Below are 20548 nucleotides of genomic sequence, written 5' to 3'. Positions count from 1 at the left end.
TCTAAACCTTATTTGTTGGATTTCTATTTGTCGTATAATCTTTGTTGCATGTACGATTAATTCCTTGAGAAACTTGTCTTTGAGTTTGATATTAGAATCCTCTTGTAAAAATTCATTTTTATCCGTTGTAAAAAAGATAAAAAAATTTTACGTCGAATCCTCGTCAAAACTTCTTTTTCTTCAAAATTGATTATCAAACTTGATGTTATATCATATAATATATGTCATGCAATGATATTTCTACGATATACACTACAAAAAAAAGGTCTATGGTCACGGTAAAAAACCGTGACCATAGCTAGTAAAAAGGGTGACCATAGATCTATGGTCACGGTTTTGGACCTATGGTCACGGTTTTTTACCGTAGTCTATTCTCTCGTGGCCATAGGTCTATAGTCACGGTTTTTTTATCTATGGTCACGGTTTCTAGGGTCACGGTTTCAATTTTCAAATTTTGACACTTTAGACCACGTTTTTTCACCGTGACCATAGGTTAATCTATGGTCACGCGTAAAAACCGTGACCATAGCCTTATCTATGGTCACCCCACCTTAAAACCGTGACCATAGTCTTATCTATGGTCACGGTTTTTGCCGTGACCATAGACTCTATGGTCACCCCTCCTTAAAACCGTGACCATAGCCTTATCTATAGTCACGATTTTTTCCGTGACCATAGCTCTATGGTCACCCTTCGTTAAAACCGTGACCATAGCCCTATCTATGGTCACCCCCATCTTAAAACAGTGACTATAGCCTTATCTATGGTCACGGTTTTTCACCGTGACCATAGCTTATCTATGGTCACCCCACAAAACCGTGACCATAGCCTTATCTATGGTCACGGTTTTTACCGTGACCAAAGCCTATTTTGTTTTATGAGATTTTTTTTAAAGCATAATGACATCCCAAAATGATGATGATCACAAAATAAATCTAAAAATAAAAAATGATAATCAAAAATTAAGATAAGTTGTGATTAAAGTAACCAGCTAACATATCAATATAGTTGAGTGAATACACTTGTCTCAATCTTAGTTTTATACAGTGATATATACACTAACACTAACTAGACACTATTAACAAAATTGTTCCACAGGCGTGAAAGCAATACAATTTAGACTCTGCCAGGATAAATTGTTTCTGGTATTGCTATTCTTTCTTCTCAACGCTCGAGAACTTTTATTTCAGCCACTTAAACATTTGAAAGCTCAACACCTGCTTCATTAACATGCAAAGTAAAGTCACATTAGACATAAACACCTACATTTATTCTTCTTCAACTTAGGAAAAAAAAACATATCATTAAAACATATATACATCACACATATAATAGCTAGTACACACTATACAGCACACATCCACATCGTAGTATATGACACATCATAAAACAATATAAAGTACTTGAAGAGATAGTTGTATATATTACCAAAGTACTTGAAGAGATAGTTGTATAAACCCTAATTTTCAAGTTTCTTCTTCTCCTCAAATTTACAAATTTACTTTGTTCAAGCTGCAAAGAAATTATTAAAGCATGTTTTGTTCAAGCTGCAAGGAAATAGTGTAACTTGTGTGTCACTTGATATTTTATATATAAAATGCAACTACTTTCAACTATTTATAAGCCAACTGAACTAACATGGTGTCATGTGCATTTTAGTCAATATCTTACTAAAAACCCTAAGAGCATCACCATTCAATCATTCCCTTAAATACCTCTTTTTTCCAAATAAAAGAAAAGTGACATGTCATGTGGATGTAACTTTGGTAGACTGTCACTCAATAGTTTAATTATTATAATCCCTCATGGTTTAAGCATGGTAGTTATTGTTGAAATAACAGTAGCACCAAGCAACCAAAAAGAAAAAAAGGATTCATGCGCATCAGTATATCTATAATAACATAATATCAAGACATGTAATGGGTATTATAAAGATAACATAATTCAGATATCTATAGTAACAATGATATCCAAACTTTTCTCAATATGAAAGTTGCTCAAGAATTGATAATTTTAACACAAATTTAAAATTTACAACATATTTGACATAAATAACATTTTTAGGCATGTAGCTATTATATTTGGCTTCTTAATAACCATGTACTTCCAAATTGTAGGAAACTTACCACATTATCTAGTTCAAGCATCTCTACATATCTCTTTTTCGATACATCGTTACTTGAAGTGCCCTTTCAATAGAAGCAGGATCCTGAGACATATAATCCATGATTAGCTTAATGAATAAACCTCATACTTATTTAAAAGTGTCAGCCATAAATCTTGATGATATATTACAGAAGGAAAAAGTTAACACAACATACAACTTCCCACTACCTAATCCTTCTATGAGTATATAAGAATACATGATAAAATGGGGATTTCTAATCTCATCAAAAAGTAACAGAGCCTATCAATGAAAAAGAAAGAATTTTAAGCCATACAGGAAAATATTATCTTGCAAGAGTATAGAAGCATACAGGCCATACATGAAATACTCCCATGTCCCACAAGAGTCATCTATACCCTTCTAATATGAATGTAATAGATATTTTACACAACCTTGGAGCAAATTCGACTATCAACTCAAATTATTCTGAATCAAAACTTGGCCAAGACCTTCAATTCAAAATTAATGTTAAGGATGCGATATAAGCTTCGGTGGGATCAAAGATGATAAATAATATGGACAAGAGAAAAAATAGTATCGGTAGAACTTAGAAGTAGTTATAAATTTTAATAAATGGAATACCTTCAACTAACAGCTATACTAACTTTCTTCGCATGCTATGTTGGTCAGGCTCAGTAACAGATTTGACAAAATGAAAATAATATTGAACACAATGGAAAAGTTACATACTTTGAAAGGGCAAGGAACAAGCATGCCAATAAATCCTCTGTCAAATCAGCAGCTCTAATTGTGTACAAGGCATTCTTGAGTCCACGTGAAACAAGATAATTCTGAGTGTCCTTCGATAAAGAATATCCCTTGTACATACTAACAGGAGGATCACATACCTGAAAGGCAAGACAATAACACAATGGGAAAAGTCAATACCTCATTCTCAATAGCCTTTGAATATTCCTTCTACATTTCACTATTGTCATGGGAGACAAGAACCACAAACAAAACAACCACATAAATAGCCACTAGTGTCCTGTCCAATAAAACAGATAAAGTAACCACACCACCCATTGTAATCATGCAGAGAAGAGAATAATTATCTAAAAAGGGGAAACAACAAAAAGTAATTCGAATAGCAGCAACAATAGAAACTAATTGTTAGAAACATGAATAAGAGAGCATTATAGAGAAACTAGTTGTTAGAAACATGAATAAGAGAGCATTATAGATAATATAGGGTTCCAAAAGAGAATAATTACAGAGGATCCAACTTGAGACTGGCAATCAACGAGTGTATCATATACTCCAACGATGTCCCCTTTTCGGACCACAAAGAAGGTGACCTTCTCCTCGTGCTCCATAACAGACGCCACAGGTTCAGGCTCCACCACCTTCTTCTTGCGGCCTTTCTTGGCAGAGGAGGAGGAGTAGCAGCAGCAGCGAGAGGGAAACCTAGCGAGCACGAATTGAGAGCGGGGAGAGAGAGTAGGAGGAAGAGTTAGCTTAATGGGGAAGTTGCAGAGGGAACGACGGCTGGATAGGAAGCGAGCGAGGATGGCGGCAGTGTAGGATGAGAGGTTGGAGAAGCAGTTCATGACACAACTGCAGGGTTAGTTGCAACCGATTCCCTGCTTCTTCTCAGCTCGATCGCCCTCACTCTCCCTCTCTTCCTTGCGAGCATCGACTGCGACGGCGGCTGCCAGCTCCGTCGGCGCCGTCTCCTTCCTCCTCCCTCTCTTCCCTTCTCCGTTTTCCCTCTCTCTCTGCGTTTCCGTGGGTGTGTGCGTGTGTTACCGTGAGGAGGGGGCGTTGAGGGTTTGTATTTTGGGAAATTAGGGATTTGGGGGTTTAGGGTTAGGGATTGTGATTGTGATTTTTAATTTGGGAATTAGAGTTTAAAATTAAGAATTTTATAAAAAAATTTGGATTGAATAGATATTTTGATAAAATTGATGGATAGAATAATAATTTTAAATTAAATATATTCTATTAAAAGGGTAAAGTATACTTTTTGTCTTTGAAGTTTGATAAAAATTTTAAAAATACCCCTAAGTTTTATTTTGTTTCAATTTTGTCCCAAAAGTTCTCGATTTGCATTAAATATATCTCTACCGGCTAAATTTTCAAAAAAATTAAGATCAATTTAACAATAATACATGAAAATTATGTTTGATTTGCTTGTGTTGAGGGTTCTTCTTATGAAATTGTTGTTGAATTGGTCTTAAATTTTTTGAAAAAATAGCTGTTAAGGGTATATTTGATGCAAATAAAAAATTTTTGGGACAAAATTGAAACAAAATAAAATTTAAGGATATTTTTAAAACTTTTGTCAAACTTTAGGAACAAAAAATATACTTAACCCCTATTAAAAATATTTTAAAATAAATCACATAAACTATTATTAGTTTTTAATTATTAAAATTTTAAATTTTAAATATATGAAAAACTCAAAAATTAATTATTTTTATTTATATTTAACAATTAATTTTTTTAATTTAAAAAATTAATTTTTAGTCAATATTTAAAATTTAATTATTAATAAAAATTATATACTAATTTTATAAAAAAATATAAAATAATATATATTATTTTTAAAAATTAATCATTTTGTGACAAACCATGACCATAGACTCTTTTAAGTCACTCTCAAAGTCGTGACCATAGACCCTTTTAGGTCACCCTTCCGAAAAACCATGACCATAGACCCTTTTTGGTCACTGTAAAAAACCGTGACCATAGACTCCTTTAGGCCACCCCCAAAATCGTGACCATAACCCTTTTAGGCCACCCCCAAAACCGTGACCATAGATCTCTTTAGGCCACTCCCCAAAATCGTGACTATAGACCCTTTTAGGCCACCCCCAAAACCGTGACCATAGACCCCTTTAGGTCACCCCCCAAAACCGTGACCATAGACCATTTTAGGTCACCCTTTTTTGAAAAACCGTGACCATAGCCTCCTTTTGGTCACTGTAAAAAACCGTGACCATAGACCCCATTAGGTCACTCCCAAAACCGTGACCATAGACCTTTTTAGGCCACCCTCCAAAACCGTGACCATAGACCCCTTTAGGCCACCTCCCAAAACCGTGACCATAGACCATTTTAGGTCACCCTTTTTTGAAAAACCGTGACCATAGACCCTTTTTTGTCACTGTAAAAAACCGTGACCATAGACCCCTTTAGGTCACCCCTCAAAACCGTGATCATAGACCCTTTTAGGCCACTCTTTTTTAAAAAACCGTGACCATAGGTACTCTATGGTCACCCTTTCCAAAAAAACCGTGACTATAACTTTTTTTTTGTCACCCTAAAAAACCGTGACCATAGAGGGTCTATGGTCACGATTTTTTACCGTGACCAAAAAAACCGTGACTATAGACCCAAAATGTTGTAGTGATAGTCAATTAAGAAATTAGATTAAAGTCGAATAAAATATTAAGTTCGTTAGATTTTAAAACACCAATTATCTTACTGATAGAAATCACATGTTATCATCAAAACACATAAGCATACATATGATACAAAATTTCTCTGTCTCTCTCAACTCTTCATTCCTAGTCTCTTCTCTGATCTCTTTTATTCTCTTTTTACTTCTTTTTTTCTTAATAGCTTATACCATTGAGATAGAAAAAAATTTTGAATCTGGCATTTTAAAAATCTCTCAATTCAAAATCTCAAATTTGTTAATTCGATCAGGTTGATAGTTATGGTGTGAACTTTTAGGAATGGCAAATCAAAATCCTAAAATGATAAACTCGTCTTTCAACAATTCACAACCTGAATTCATGGACGCAGACGGATGTTGTGTGTGATTGTGGGGGCAAGTGTCCTCACTATAATTAAAAAAAAAATTAGTAATATATAATAATAATAATAATAATATTTATTTGTTTTTATTAAATTATTAAATTTAATTTCACAATAATTTTTTATTTAGTTTTTAGTATTTCATAATCAATTTAAGAATTTTATATTAGATGTCATTAGAATGATCAATTCTCAATTTTAAAAAAAATTATATTTTTTTTTAAGATTGACTCGAAAGAGTATTATTTATCTTTTTTTTATATTAGTTTTAATTTTTTTTCGTAACAACTATATTAATTGAAAGAATTTTTTCAACTATGAATCTCAATAAGAATTGGCTTTTAATTGTACGCAAAAGTAAATTTTTATGAATTAAGTCTAATCAAGTTAATCAATAAGACTTAGAATAATACTAGTCATAACTATTTTTGTTATCTTAGACTAACTTGGTTGGATTTGGTTAACAAAAAAACTTGAATGTGTAATATTATTCTATATAAAAACAGAGATATTTTGATTGTTTTGTTAAGAAAAGATTATTTAATTTTTTAAATATGAAACCTAAATAATAACATTTTAAATTATATGTTATTATTTAAATTACTATTTTAGTGTTTTAATTTATAAATTAGATAATCACAAAAAAATTATAAATTAGATATTTTAAAGACTAATTATGTTATATGTATATAGAAAATAATTACCTATATATTAAAATAAAAAATACATATTAAAAATAAATTAAATAATACATGTATTTATATATAAATATATAATAATTAATAAATAATTTGATAACTAATTTGTTCACGTAATATTTTTATTATAGAAATATTATTTCTGGATCTATCATGGACGTGCAGTAAATGAGCAATGCTATGCTAGGGGCTAGCAATATTTGAGATTGGTAGCCATCAACTAGTCATCAATGATGATTTGATGGTGTGAAATTTCATCCAATGACTCACCTTTTTCTACTAGTTACATGCTGGCCAAAATACAATAAAATTGGTGGTCCCTAGACTTTTCCGCAATAAATTGCTCACATACCCAATCACTATTACAAGCTGAAATCTCAAAGACGAATGCAAATTCAAGCTCAGATCTAGCCAGTCCATGCTTCATACATCTTGGTGAGAATTCTGGAATGCCTCTCATTTGAATTACTTTGAATGCAAGTAACTATCACAGTTGGTAGAGCCATGCTTTTAGTGTTCAAATAAAAAAAATAAACTGAAGTTTGTTGAAGGAACTATTAAGAAACCCGATCTTGATGATATGATATTCGAAGCTTGGAAGAGATATAATACGTTTATTGTTTCGTGGATTAATTTGTTGTTGAGTAATGAAATTTATGAGTGTGTTCTGAAATAATATTACTTCTGATATGTGAATAAACTTAAAATATCGATTTTGCCAAAGAGATAGATATAAGGTGATAGAATTTAAAGAAGGAATGTACCAAATGAAACAAAGAGAATTTAGTGTGATTGCGTATTATACAAAATTAAAAGTTATTTTGGAGTGATTGAGCAAGAAAAAGTCTAAGGGCCAGCAGTTTTATTGAATTTTGGCTAGCATATAACCAGCAGAGGATGGTGAGCCATTGGATGAAATCTCACACCAATTTCACACCATCAAATCATCGCTAGTTGATGGCTAACAATCACAAAAATTGCTGCCCCCTAACATTGCTCGATTGAGCAATTTTAGATTTATTCCTAGTTGTTCAGTATATGCTAAAAGATGTGATTGTGGACTTGCTAAAATTAGAGAATACAAACAAGAGAGCCACACAGTGAGAATTTTTAGAGGAAAAAGTCTAGGGGGCAACAATTTTTGTGTTTCGTGACCAGCACTTAACAAAAAGTGAGTGATTTTTCACCATTGGATGTAATCTCAAACCATTAAAAATACTATTGATGGCCAATTGATAGTTAAAAAACACAAATATTGCTGGCTCCTAACACTCATCTTTTTAGACAACGTAATGAACAATATACTAATGTGAGATCAAGCATATGCATCATGCTTATGGTTCCATTTCCGATTGTCAACACAATTTTTTCGCTTCTCACTCAATAAAAGAGGCAATTTGGCAACATAGAATCTTCGTATACTAAAGCTTTGCTTGAGGCTATGAGGATCAATTCATTTGATTCATTCAGAAGAAGAAGAGGTAGAGGCAAGACAATGAACTATGGAAATAGAGGCAAAGGTAGAGGAACTAGAATGCAATGTACATACAATGATATAATGGGATACACAATGGAGACATCCTACAAAAGGAAGCATGGACTGCCTCCTTCACTTGTAGCAGACGCAGCAAGGATTCATCAACTATATTGCCACTAAGAAGACTGTTGATGAAATCAATGACAACACTCAGGCTGCTAGAAGAAAACGTGAATAAACAACAAGAATTGACTTAATTGTTGGCCAAAGATAAATCTTGATGAACCTTTTTAAAGGACAATATCCTTAGCAGGATTCTTATAGTGTTGCAAACTAAGTTCAGATTCTATTAAATTTAGGTCAAGGTAAAATTCTTTTGTTGTAATTCATTATTAGAGTTTTATCACTAGTTTTGAGTCAAGATTATACAATTTTTTAAAGGGTTAATAGTTAAATTCGTCCCTGAAAGATCACTTATTTTTCAAATTAGTCCTCAAATGATTTTTTAGTCATATTAGTCCTTGAAAGATAAGACGTAAGTCAAATTGGTCTTTCCGTTAGTTAGATGATGACGTGTCACGTTAAGTGCCACGTGTCACCAGATGATTGGTTGACGTGTCAGGTCAGTGACACCTAGCATGCCATGTGCCACTTGACATGTAAAAAAATTGTTTATAATCAAAATAATCCCTGAAAGTTTAAATGTAAGTCATTTTTATCCCTTAAATTTTAAAAATTAATCAAATTAGTCCTTATATAATTTTTTTCATAATATTAAATTTAAAATATTTTTTTATAGTACTAATTTTAATATTATTTTTAGATCTTAATAAACAAAATTTTTGTTTACATAAAATAATAAAAATAATTAAATTATTATAAATTATTTTGTCATTTGTTTTTTAAAGTTTTACATTTTTTTTATTGTAAGATTTTTTTATATTAATTTTTTTTTATTTAAATAAGTTTATCAAATTATTGTTGATTATATATTTAAAATTTTAATATTTTAGATCTCACTAAATAATATAATAGTTATTTTAAAATTTAAATCTTTTAAATTTTTTAAAATTATAATTTATATTATTGTTTAATTTATACGATAGAACTCAATAACTTAAAAATTGATTTATGGAATCACTTGTTGAATAAAAGATTAAAATATATAAAATAATTACTATATTTATTTAGTAAAATTTAAAATATTAAAACTTTTAGTATATAATAGTTATATACTAGTTATTAAGATTTAACAATAATTTGGGTTTTATCATATAAATATTTTATATTAAAATATTAAGATTCAATAGATGATTCGACAAATCGGTTTTTTAATATAAGAGTAAATATAATAAGAAAAATTAAAATAATAACCATAAACTATATATATATATATATATATATATATATATATATATATATATATATATATATATAATTCATTTGTTTAAAAAATAATGTAAATATAATAACAAAAAAAGGTGTAAATATCATTTTTCAAACTTCTTTAGAAACAGCCAAATCTACCTTATGATAGAGGCCTCATTTATCTTTTATATATATATAGAGAGAGAGAGAATTAATGTTATTTGTGTACATTTTTTTGTATTTTTTATAATATAAAAAAACAATTTTTTTTATTTCTCTAACTTCTTACCCATTATTTTTAATACCGAAAGTATTCAAAATAAGTGCACATAAAAAATGCATATAATATACCACAAAGAAAATGAGAAATAAGTATAAGTGTGACAACTTATCTTATGCACCTCATTTGTACAACTTCTTTTAGGTACAAAAAAACTTTTGTTTTTTCTAATTTTTTATCGATCACTTTTAATATTAAAAGCAAACGATATCCAATAGAGATAGTTATAAAGGTAGAGCATATAACATTTTTTTCAATTGGAAAATGATATCAAATTCCAATTTTGTTTTGGTAATCAATGTTTTTTTATTAAATTCCAAAACTCAGAAGCGGTTTTTTATTTTTGGACCGGAGTAGTGGTTTGAACTACATCATTACCTAGTATATTTTAGGCCCAATTTAGTCTAGATGGGCCTATTATTGGACAGAGCTCTAATAACGCCAACCATTATTGGGCTTCAGTGTTTGCAGATATTTGCCTTTATGTGGTTGAGCTTCAAGCTTCCATGCCGTCGTGGATGGCTGGTCGCCGTATTTTTATCTGTAACCGACTGCATCTTTCTCAGCCCAGTAACACCAACTTCGATATTCTCAACAATCACCATCACAGGTACTGCAATCTACATCACTCTTCTGCTTTGGCATTGTTCAATTGTGCATAACACTCTCGAAAACGTCCGAGCACACCATCTGTTTGCTGCAATGTGCAAACGAATGCATTATGCTTTCTTTGTGGCATCCTGATTCTGATAAATGCGCTTAGGTAGGAAGAGGTGAGTGCTGGATAGTCTTATCTCCATGGATCTGCAGGACTTCCTTCTTCGCGCTCGAGTCTTGAAGCTTTACAGGCAAGCATTGAGGATTTCTGCTCGAGCCCCTACTGCTGCTAAAGGTCAGCATTTCTGTGACATCTTAGTGCAAGTGTATTAAGCTCAAAATTTGAGCTCTGTAGTCTTGCTTCGTGTTTTCATAAGTACTGTAATGTGATTTATTAGGACCGCTGGTAAAGGAACTCAAGCATAAGCATTGAATCTTGAGTTGGGCCATTCTCTTTATCGGATTTTGTGATATAAAGATAGTCCTAATAGAGTAATAGGTTCTAATGTTAGTAATAAAATGATATATTTATGCATACGTATACTTGGATAATTTTACATTTGAACTTGATTAAATTACGGGACATGGAATGTTTGTGTAATTTGGTCTAGTCATCCAATGTCTACGTTGGATAGTCAGCATTGTTTGGCAGGCCTTACTTTGTTTCACTTAAAGTTTTATGAAACTGTTTAAGATCAAATGGAATGTGACAGATGAACTGAGACAGACAATTAGACAAGAGATGGAAAATAATCGGGATTGTAAAGACAAGCAAAGGATCCGATACCTGATTAGTGAAGGAATGGAAAGATTGAAACGACTGGATGAAATGCTTGATATGCAAGGTCACTGATGATCAAAGTGAATATGCACCGGTATGAAAGGAAATTTCTCCCCCTTTCCAGAAATTTTATAATATAATGTAATGTCTTGCATTATTATTTATTTATTTCTCCTCTATGTGGTGGTATTTCAGTATTTGGTTCTTTGCAGTGGTTACGCTTACTTCTGCTTCAAACTCTAACAGGTTTTACCATTTATTTCAGATTGATCCAAATTCCGTTGGCCTTAAGAGTTATGAGTCAAAAAATATGAACTGACAAGTATGTAAAAGCTAAACTCCTCTGAGAATTCAGTCACAGGGGTTGGACAGAAGGATGACACCAGATGGAACTTATTTTTATTCCATTAGTCTTTTGTTTGTTTTGAAAGTGAATATTGGATTTTCAAGTTCCAAACATGTATTCTATGTGAAATTCTTCATATGTTATCTTGATTACAAAGTATAATGGGCATATCGTCTCCCATCAATGTTTGACATCCCCATTCCAAAATGTCTCATCTTTGTCTCCTTGGATTCGGTTTGTCTTTATAAGGAGTTTAAAGTGGGAACTGGGAGAGGGAAAGGTTAATCTCAACAGAAGATTACCATAGCATGCTTTTCTATGAAAACGAAAAGGATGGTCTGAAAATTCCTGTTTTGGAGCTTGATTTGAAGGTCATTTGATAGTGTTTTACCTGTCATCGGCTACTAAAAATAAAATATTTTAGATGTGAAAATTTTGACATTCCCTTTCTTTCTTCGCAAACCAGTCTAACTGATCATATGTCGAAGAATTAGCCATGTGAGATCTCTTGCAGATGAAAGTGGTCTTCTTTAAAGAAGTGAAATCGATGGTTTTGCATGATCTTAGCTATGATTACTTAAATTTTTCTTTTGATTTATGTGATACTTAAATTTTTCTTTAATGAGTAAATATAGTGAAATATTTGATAACTTCTTAGATATAATAAGTTTATAATGAAGTTAGCGGCGTCCGTAAGCAAGTGCCATAAAAAAGGATGGTGAAACTTTTTTTTATTTTAATATGAATGTACTTAAGCATGAGTTGTTAAATGTGTATTCATGCAAGCTTCTTTCGAATCTTCTATCATTTTTGTGCAAATTACTAGTAAAGAGAATGTAAATAAATAACAAAGGTGCAATTACTTTGAAGCATATGTCTTGACTCTTGACATAGTTTTATTTATTTTCGGTACATGTTGCAATGTATTCACGTGAAACAACTTTACAAAGTAATACATGTTGAGTTCTCTCAAATTTTACATAAAAGTAGAGTGAACTCAGCAGATTATCGTGTTCTCTCTTTGCCGATAACCCCTTCATTATCCAATGTCCCCTTCCTCATCATAGCCACGAACTCCTCGTAGTTGATCTTCCCATCCTGCAAAATGAAGCATCACAGTGATGAATAATATGGAATACGGATAGGAAGTATATAATAATATCCGTACCTTGTCAGTGTCAACGTCATCAATGACTTCATCAATAGTTGCTTCATCTCCCATTTGATATTCAGTCAAAGCATGTCTAAGCTCATCTCTTGTTATGTAACTGAGGAGCAAGGTCAGGAAATTGTGTTGACCAACATATATATCAATGTGAGGATGAAATGAATGAATATAATTTACGTACTGACCCGCTGCTATCCTTGTCAAAGTATTGAAAAGCCTTATACAAATTTTCTTCCTTCTCAAGTTTATGCCGATGCATGGTGGCAGTAATGAATTCATAATAGTCAATGGTTCCATTCTTATCAACATCAGCCTGCATGGCACGACATACATATATACAAATGCAAAATAGAAAGCATGTGTTTTTGTATAACATTAATATTATTTCTGACTGAACTAACTCACAGCATCCATTAGCTGCCTTATTTCAGTTTCAGAAAGCTTGGATCCCAATCTGGACAAACCAGATTTCAGTTCTTCGAAAGTGATTGTGCCGCTGCGATCCGTATCCATATTGTTGAACATTTGTTTCAGGCCCTTGATTTCTTCCTCTGAAAGGTTTTGTGCTATCACCTTCCATGTCCAAAGATAAAGTATTTGTCATATCACACACAAGAAATAATATACTATAATCAAGTGATTTTTCACATTTAGAATGGAATTGTAAAGGCACCTTTAAAGCAAGTTTCTTCATCTTGTTCATTGCTCTGAATTGTTTCATCCTACTTAAAACCGCATTGTCTATAGGCTTGTCAGATGCTTCCCCCCCTTCCTTCATCCAAGGGTGTTCTGATTCATATTCATAATGTGAATAACCTTAGTAACCATTATGATACATAGCTAGCTTCATACTGGAAATGAATGAAATTTACCAAGGGCAGCAGAAGCTGTGATGCGTTTCTTAGGTTCATAGGCTAACATTTTCCTGATCAAATCTTTTGCAGCAGCTGAAATAGAAGGCCATGGTGCGCTTTCTAGATCTAATTTCCCTTCCAAGATAGCATCAAAGATCTGCTTCTCAGTTTCTGAAATTGTCCAACAATGATAGTGATGAGTGAGTCCGAAACAGAGCGACAGAGGGAGGGTTATGTATGCACTTATTACTTACCACCCCAAAATGGGGGCACCCCGCTTAAGAGAATGTATAGAATGACTCCAGCACTCCACACATCTATCTCCTTTCCATAATTGCGTTTCAGCACCTCCGGAGCCACATAGTATGCACTTCCAACTATTTCTTTGTACACTTTATCTGTACAATTATTAATACACGTTAAGCATTGCTGCATCTCTATGTTATCAACCTCAAAATTAATTTGGCGCCCATTAGGCCATTATGCAATTGTTATTGTCACCACTTAATAATGGTGCATGGCTAACACACTTTTTAATTAAGGGCTTGTTGCTGCTACTGTTGTGTTTATATATATAGTATCTGTTAACCACGTCCCAAAAGTCTTAATATCTTCTTGTAATGGAACTTGAATGGCAAGACATGATGGTCTACTAATAAATTGTAGGGTTCAACTCGAGTGTCCTGTACACACAAAACACACTCTCCTTATCTCTCTGCTTTTCTTTAGTTGCTCTTTTTTGCAATGGGAAACCGTTTACCCGTTGACTTGTCGTTATCATGCAGGAGGTCGTTTACTTAGGTGGTTGACTCGGACTTTATATAGTAGACTTGGTCATGCTCATCCTTAAAGTTTTTTTCACCAAAGTTTCTTAAACAAACTAAACATTAAACAATATAATATAATATAATTGAGAAGCTGGAATATGAAATATCTCTTGCTCTAATATATTGACTTCCCTATTTGCTAACATTTTACGTCACTCTTAAGTATTCATTATACCATGTTCGAAAAGAAATTCTTATTTCCTCAGCATACAAAAATTTCTAACAAATAAAACTTGGCAATGCCAATAAATTATCATGTGAAGAACGAACCTGCCTACCTAAGTCAATTTTGTATGTTTGTTTTTGTGTTCTTAATGCTCTGGCTGCAAGCTGAGTTTTGGATGTTATTAATAATAAAAAATGGGTAAGAAAAATATATTATGTGATTTATGTGAAGATAGAATGATGATGAATATCCAACAAGGATAGAGAAGAGAGGAGACAGAATAATGCAAAAGAAACGAACCTTCTTCAATGAAGACAGACAAACCAAAATCGGTGGCTTTCAAAGGAGCATTGTGATCCCTACTAACCAACAAGAAATTCTCAGGCTTGAGATCCCTATGCATGACACCCATGAAGTGGCAAACATGAACCACATTGACGATCTGCCTGCATATGGAAGCAGCCTCCCTCTCAGAGTAACTCCCCCTGGCTATGATCCTGTCGAAGAGTTCGCCGCCGCGGCACAACTCCATCACCAAATGCACGTGCTGCCTGTCCTCGTAGGCTCCCTTGAACTCCACGATGTTGGGCTGCCCCGTCAGGTGCTGAAGGATCATTATCTCCCTCTTCACGTCATCCATCTCGTTCTTCCGCGTCACCTTTCTTCTCGCTATCGACTTGCACGCGTATTGTCTTCCTGTCGCCTTCTCCGTGCACAGGTACGTCACGCCGAACTGCCCCCTTCCCAGCTCCCTCTCCAGCCTGTACAATTCGTTTATGTCCGTCAAAGCCTTCCCTATGATGGATGACGACGAGGCCGCCTCTGATTTTGCTGGACGGTATGCTGGCACGCCTTGTTTGCTTCTGTTTGGCGGCGGCGGCGGTGAATCGGGTTCATATGAGATTGGGATTCTGTTATTACTTTGGGATTTAGTGAAGCACTGCCCCATTTAATTATATAATTGGGCACAGTAGATAGATAAAAGGCAACGAAACAAAGAGAAGCTAGCTAGCTAGCTAAGAGAGGATACAGAGATTAATTAGTTACGTTATGTTGGTTATGTGTGTACTGATTAAACAATCCAACACTATGGTGCTTTTTTGCATTGGCTCTCGCTTTGGCTTTGAAAAACGGATGAGATGGTCCTTCACTTCATTCCATCCTCACACACCAAAACAAAGCATAGCATCATTCCCTTCACTTTTTTTATCTTTACGCTCAACCCGCTTTATTTAATTTTGCACATAGAGAGAGAAAGACAGAGAGAGAACCAGAGACCGATTTCGTGCTTCCAGTGCTACCAGAGATTCTCTATTTATATACCTAATATTATGTAGGAAATCCTTTATTACTATACACGCTTTTTATACTTATATTCTATCCTTTTGGTCAGACGGTCAATCACTCAATATATATATATATATATATATATATATATATATATATATATATATATATATATATATATATATTCAAAAATGTTATTTAGACATAGTTTGTGATTCATCTCATTGTATGAATAGTGTTATCTTAAGATGAGCTATTAGTTACCTTGCTCAATGAAAACGGAGACGCCAAAATCAGTAGCTTTAAGGGGAGCAAGGGGGTCCTTAGAGGCAAGCAAGAAGTTCTCAGGCTTAAGGTCTCTGTGGATGACGCCCATGAAGTGGCAAACATGGACGACGGTGACAATCTGCCTCATCAAGCGGGCAGCCTCCCTCTCGGAGTAGGTGCCCTTGTCTATGATCCTGTCAAACAGCTCCCCTCCGCTGCAAAGCTCCATCACCACGTGCACGTTCTGCCTGTCTTCATATGCCCCACGAAACTCCACTATGTTGGGCTGCCCTGACAGGTGCTGCAGTATCATTATCTCCCTCCTCACGTCTTCTATCTCTTCCTTCCTCACCAGCTTCCCTCTTGCAATCGTCTTGCATGCGTATTCCCTCCCCGTCGACCTCTCTATGCACAGGTATGTCACCCCTGACTGCCCTCTTCCCAGCTCCTTCTTCATCTCGTACATCGTATTTATGTCCACGTATGGCCTCCCCAGGATTCCTCCTATCTTTGACTCCCCCCCGCCCCCCAACTCTTCTTTCCGCTGCCTCTGCTTTGGCCGCGGCGGCGTCTCCGACCCTAGAATAATCGGAATTTCACGGGGCTTACTACTGAAGCAGTTGAACATCCTGAACAGCCCCAGTCCCATTCTTCTTGTTATTATTATTTCACCAATTAAGGTTTAGTTTCCAAGTTTCACTTGTATCTTAGCTTTCTCAAAATCTTTGGGACCTTGCCTATTATATATATACACAATACACCAATAATTTTTGGGATGCTTTCCTTCTTCCCTCGGATTAGTCTTAAGAAGCCCCCTATGCTTGTATTTCTGCAAGAGAACTGATTCCATTACTCTTCTCTTGGTATTGGACTACTGCTGTTGGAGTATTGCTATTATGCCAAACTAACTATCATTGAACCTCGCTCATAAAAAAGGTATATATATAAACGCCTTGGAATGCCATCAACCTACGCTTCGCATCTATGGGATTCTTAGTTTCTTACAACTTACTAAGATAATATTTGTTGGTGCATAAATGAATAATAAGTAAATCACCGTCCAAGAATTTCCTAGTGGAGTCAAAACATCACGTGCTAAGTTGAGTTAATAAGAAATCTTTAAAATTGTTTTACAGAAAATAAATAAATACAAAACTATATGATACTTGTATATAAATTGATATGCAAAAGCTGGAGTTGAAAACTAGTATATGCATATGTAACCATAAAGTATTGCATAATTACTATTATTGATTCATCATATGTTGCTCAAAACCTTATGAGCAGCTGCTATTGTGAACTGAATGTCATCAAGAGTATGTGCCAAGCTAGAGAAGCCAGCCTCAAACTTAGAAGGTGCAAAATACACACCTTCCTCCAACATACCCCAGTAGAACCTAGCAAACTTGTCTGTATCACTCTTGTTAGCATCTGCAAAATTGTTCACAGGTCCTTCTGTGAAGAAAAAACCAAACATGCCATTTATGTGACCACCACACATGGGATGCCCTGCCCTCTTCCCAGCTTCAAGAATGCCATTAACAAGTTCGCCTGTTATTTTGTCCAAATACTCATAACTTCCCGGCTGCCTAATAAGCTTCAGAGTTTCTATCCCTGCAGCCATAGCCAAAGGGTTCCCACTCAATGTCCCAGCTTGGTACACTGGTCCAGCAGGTGCCACCATTTCCATTATATTCCTCCTACCCCCGTATGCACCTACCGGCAAGCCCCCGCCAATTATTTTTCCTAAAGTTGTCAAGTCAGGAACTATGCCAAAATATTCTTGAGCTCCCCCGTATGCCAAGCGGAATCCGGTCATAACTTCATCAAATATGAGGAGACTATTGTTTTCCTTGGTGATCTTGCGAATGGCAGCAAGAAAATCGGGTTTAGGAAGAATGAAACCAGAGTTTCCCACAACAGGTTCTAGGATAACTGCTGCAATATCTCCCTTGTGAAGGTGAAAGAGTTTCTCTACGGCTGATATGTGGTTGTAGGGCGCAGTAAGGGTATCAGAAGTGGCTGCCTGAGGAACTCCAGGGGAGTCTGGAAGTCCTAAGGTGGCCACTCCACTTCCTGCCTTGACGAGCAAGGAATCGGCGTGGCCATGGTAGCAGCCCTCGAACTTGATGATCTTGGGCTTCCCCGTGAATGCGCGAGCGAGACGAAGCGCCCCCATGCATGCTTCCGTGCCCGAGTTCACGAAACGAACCATTTCTATGCTTGGAACTGCAGCGATGACCATTTGGGCTAAAGTGTTTTCAAGCAGACAAGGTGCACCAAAGCTGGTTCCTTTTTGCATTGTGTCAGCTAATGCTGCAAGTACCTGATGATGAACAAATGAAAGTCAAACGTGACTTTGCTCTGCTCCATGGACACATAGTCAACAGATATAATATGTGGTGGAAACAATAGAGCAGAAGAAAGGTAACCTTAGGGTGTGCATGACCAATAATTGCAGGACCCCAAGAACCCACATAATCAATGTATTGATTTCCATCAATGTCCCGCATGCGAGATCCCTTAGCCGACTCAATCACAATTGGTTGCCCACCAACAGATTTGAAGGCACGTACTGGAGAGTTCACACCTCCTGGCATCAAATCCTATTTTTTGCAAATTAATTAAAAAGTGGCATCGTAATAGTATTGAGTATGAATTGAATGTAAATAGTTAGTACCAGGGCAGCAGTGAAAGCTTGTTGGGATTTGGTAAGAGACAAGTTCAAGTTGTTATTGGTGTTATTGTCGTTGTTGAGTGACACCTGCTGCTGCATTCTGCAAGCACGCGAGAATCGCATCCTTGAGCTTGACTTGGCACCCGCCTGCGGAATACAGTAAAAACTAGAAGCACCAGCAGCCATGGATTGATCGCGAGAGAGAGAGAGAGCTGGTCAGTCAAATTGAAAATGGTAGTAGGTAGGGCACCTAATGCCTAAAGTCAAATTGGGCCATCGAAGAGGGTAGTTAATGGGATTGGGCTCGCTTTTCAAATTCAACAACTCAATTCAAGCCGAGTAGCAATTAATTTAATCAACAACAGTATCAACTAGATACCTGCACAATCAGAGTAGCGATGAATGATGATTCAAGCAGGTTTCTAGCTGTTTTTAAGCCAAGTCCTCTTTAGTTACTGTGATCTTATTGGAATTAACAATTAAGTGTGATCTGTTGTTGTGGTGTGGGTTGGTTTAACCGATCCGTACTAAACACAAAAATATATGGATATTCACCCAAACCATTTACTGCACATTTCTGTACATACCAATTTGGACCTTCAGCCTTTTATATTGCTTTATAGTAAACTCAAATATACTCTCAAATCTCAATACCCTTGACCCAGAAATAAGGTCACAATACCCAAACGAAAAGTGAAAACCATAAAAAAAAAATCAGACTGAACAACATTCAAGTGAAATCATACATTAAAATAATAGTTATTAACTTATTATACTACCAAAAACATAGGAATAAAGTTCATATTAAAATATTCCTCCTGAAACAAAGCAGTGCAACTGTGCAAGAGTCTAAGTGCAAGATTGAAATCTAAAATGTTTCCAATTAAAAAAAAAAGGTTTTTGTCTTTTACCTTTTCAAAGTGAAACTTTATTTCATTTTGACGCCTCCTCCCATGAAGCTAAAGCTTATGCTTATTAAATTACGTTTGTTGTGTACTTGTGTATGATCAGATGTTGAAGTATAATCAAATTGATCATCTACGGCGTCATAAAAATACATAGTAAGTTAGTAAATATTAATAGGTCCGTTGGATTTGTTTATTTTGAATGAACATAAAATATAATACGGTGGAGTATCAAACGTATCATCATTCCATATGGTTATGAATATACCTTATCAAGGGGATTATTAGGGCCTTAGGGGATTATTAGGGCCTTAGGGGATTATTAGTGTATATATATAACAAACTATAATGCCTTCAGCCTTCCATAGTTGCATAGCTGAGAAATACTAAAATATGTTATGTATCAGACAAATGACACAACAAAATATAGAAACAAAAAATAAAAAATGTATATAAAATATAAAAATAATTGAATAATTTTTTTGAGAATTATAATTTTTCTATATCACAAAAAGACTACAATAACACTCTCTCTTGACAAAAAAAGAACACACTTCTCTCTATCATATATAGAAAAAAATTATTCAAAGATATATTATGTTATTCAATCTGGACGACTTGATTTAAATGAATTAAAGAAAAACTCAATTTATAAGTGAGTCTCTTCGATATGAATCATCTGTCAATTAGAGATATATAATTCTTCTCTTTTTCAACCATTAAAAATTCTAAGGTTACAAACTAGAATTGTTTATTACCTTTCATTTTATTTAGTTATTATTTACTTATTTTCTAAAATTAGCTTTACTAATTTTCACAATCTTCCACTTAAAGCTAATTTTGATAACTTTTTAAAATTCATGTTGCTCATGTATTCCATAGGCCGTATGAGGATCTACACCATTCAAACTTTTCTGT

At 34.5% G+C, this 20548-nt stretch overlaps 4 protein-coding genes across 11 annotated transcripts; 1 reads left to right on the top strand and 3 right to left on the bottom strand.

Annotated features, from left to right (window-relative positions):
• Positions 1 to 972: 972 nt before the first annotated feature.
• LOC112696407 (uncharacterized) lies at positions 973 to 4036 on the bottom strand. 6 transcript variants are annotated; one of them, XR_003150712.3, is made up of 5 exons: positions 3382 to 4005; positions 2858 to 3015; positions 2127 to 2209; positions 1429 to 1547; positions 973 to 1220 (listed from the first exon to the last, which is right to left on the bottom strand). XR_003150712.3 is itself a non-coding variant. In XM_025749162.3 (4 exons), the coding sequence occupies exons 1-3, from the start codon at positions 3715 to 3717 to the stop codon at positions 2176 to 2178; spliced, it is 528 nt and encodes a 175-aa protein (XP_025604947.1). In that variant the 5' UTR covers positions 3718 to 4036; the 3' UTR covers positions 973 to 1217; positions 2127 to 2175. The 6 variants fall into 6 exon arrangements, 2 of the variants coding, with proteins under 2 accessions (XP_025604947.1, XP_025604948.1); XR_003150711.3 differs by having other exon boundaries at positions 973 to 1217; XR_003150714.3 differs by having other exon boundaries at positions 1429 to 1512.
• Positions 4037 to 10163: 6127 nt separating this feature from the next.
• Positions 10164 to 11686, top strand: LOC112805419 (uncharacterized). The gene is made up of 4 exons (XM_025847808.1): positions 10164 to 10365; positions 10531 to 10647; positions 11066 to 11227; positions 11399 to 11686. The coding sequence occupies exons 1-3, from the start codon at positions 10164 to 10166 to the stop codon at positions 11203 to 11205; spliced, it is 459 nt and encodes a 152-aa protein (XP_025703593.1). The 3' UTR covers positions 11206 to 11227; positions 11399 to 11686.
• Positions 11687 to 12338: 652 nt separating this feature from the next.
• LOC112696404 (calcium-dependent protein kinase 29) lies at positions 12339 to 16792 on the bottom strand. 3 transcript variants are annotated; one of them, XM_025749160.3, is made up of 9 exons: positions 16229 to 16792; positions 14795 to 14983; positions 13756 to 13899; positions 13520 to 13672; positions 13321 to 13436; positions 13053 to 13220; positions 12833 to 12960; positions 12648 to 12747; positions 12339 to 12577 (listed from the first exon to the last, which is right to left on the bottom strand). In XM_025749160.3, the coding sequence occupies exons 1-9, from the start codon at positions 16695 to 16697 to the stop codon at positions 12485 to 12487; spliced, it is 1560 nt and encodes a 519-aa protein (XP_025604945.1). In that variant the 5' UTR covers positions 16698 to 16792; the 3' UTR covers positions 12339 to 12484. The 3 variants fall into 3 exon arrangements, with proteins under 3 accessions (XP_025604945.1, XP_025604942.1, XP_025604943.1); XM_025749157.3 differs by lacking the exon at positions 14795 to 14983 and having other exon boundaries at positions 16046 to 16791; XM_025749158.3 differs by lacking the exon at positions 16229 to 16792 and having other exon boundaries at positions 14795 to 15830.
• A 344-nt stretch (positions 16793 to 17136) lies between these two features.
• Positions 17137 to 19235, bottom strand: LOC112696405 (glutamate-1-semialdehyde 2,1-aminomutase, chloroplastic). The gene is made up of 3 exons (XM_025749161.2): positions 18729 to 19235; positions 18481 to 18654; positions 17137 to 18374 (listed from the first exon to the last, which is right to left on the bottom strand). Exons 1-3 carry the CDS (start codon positions 18909 to 18911, stop codon positions 17307 to 17309), a joined length of 1425 nt encoding a protein of 474 aa, XP_025604946.1. The 5' UTR covers positions 18912 to 19235; the 3' UTR covers positions 17137 to 17306.
• Between the last annotated feature and the right edge of the window lie 1313 nt (positions 19236 to 20548).

Source organism: Arachis hypogaea, chromosome 6 (genome assembly GCF_003086295.3).
Source record: "Arachis hypogaea cultivar Tifrunner chromosome 6, arahy.Tifrunner.gnm2.J5K5, whole genome shotgun sequence".
NCBI lineage: Eukaryota > Viridiplantae > Streptophyta > Magnoliopsida > Fabales > Fabaceae > Arachis > Arachis hypogaea.
The sequence above is the reverse complement of the archived record's forward strand: the minus strand, read 5'-3'. Positions and strand labels throughout refer to the sequence as shown.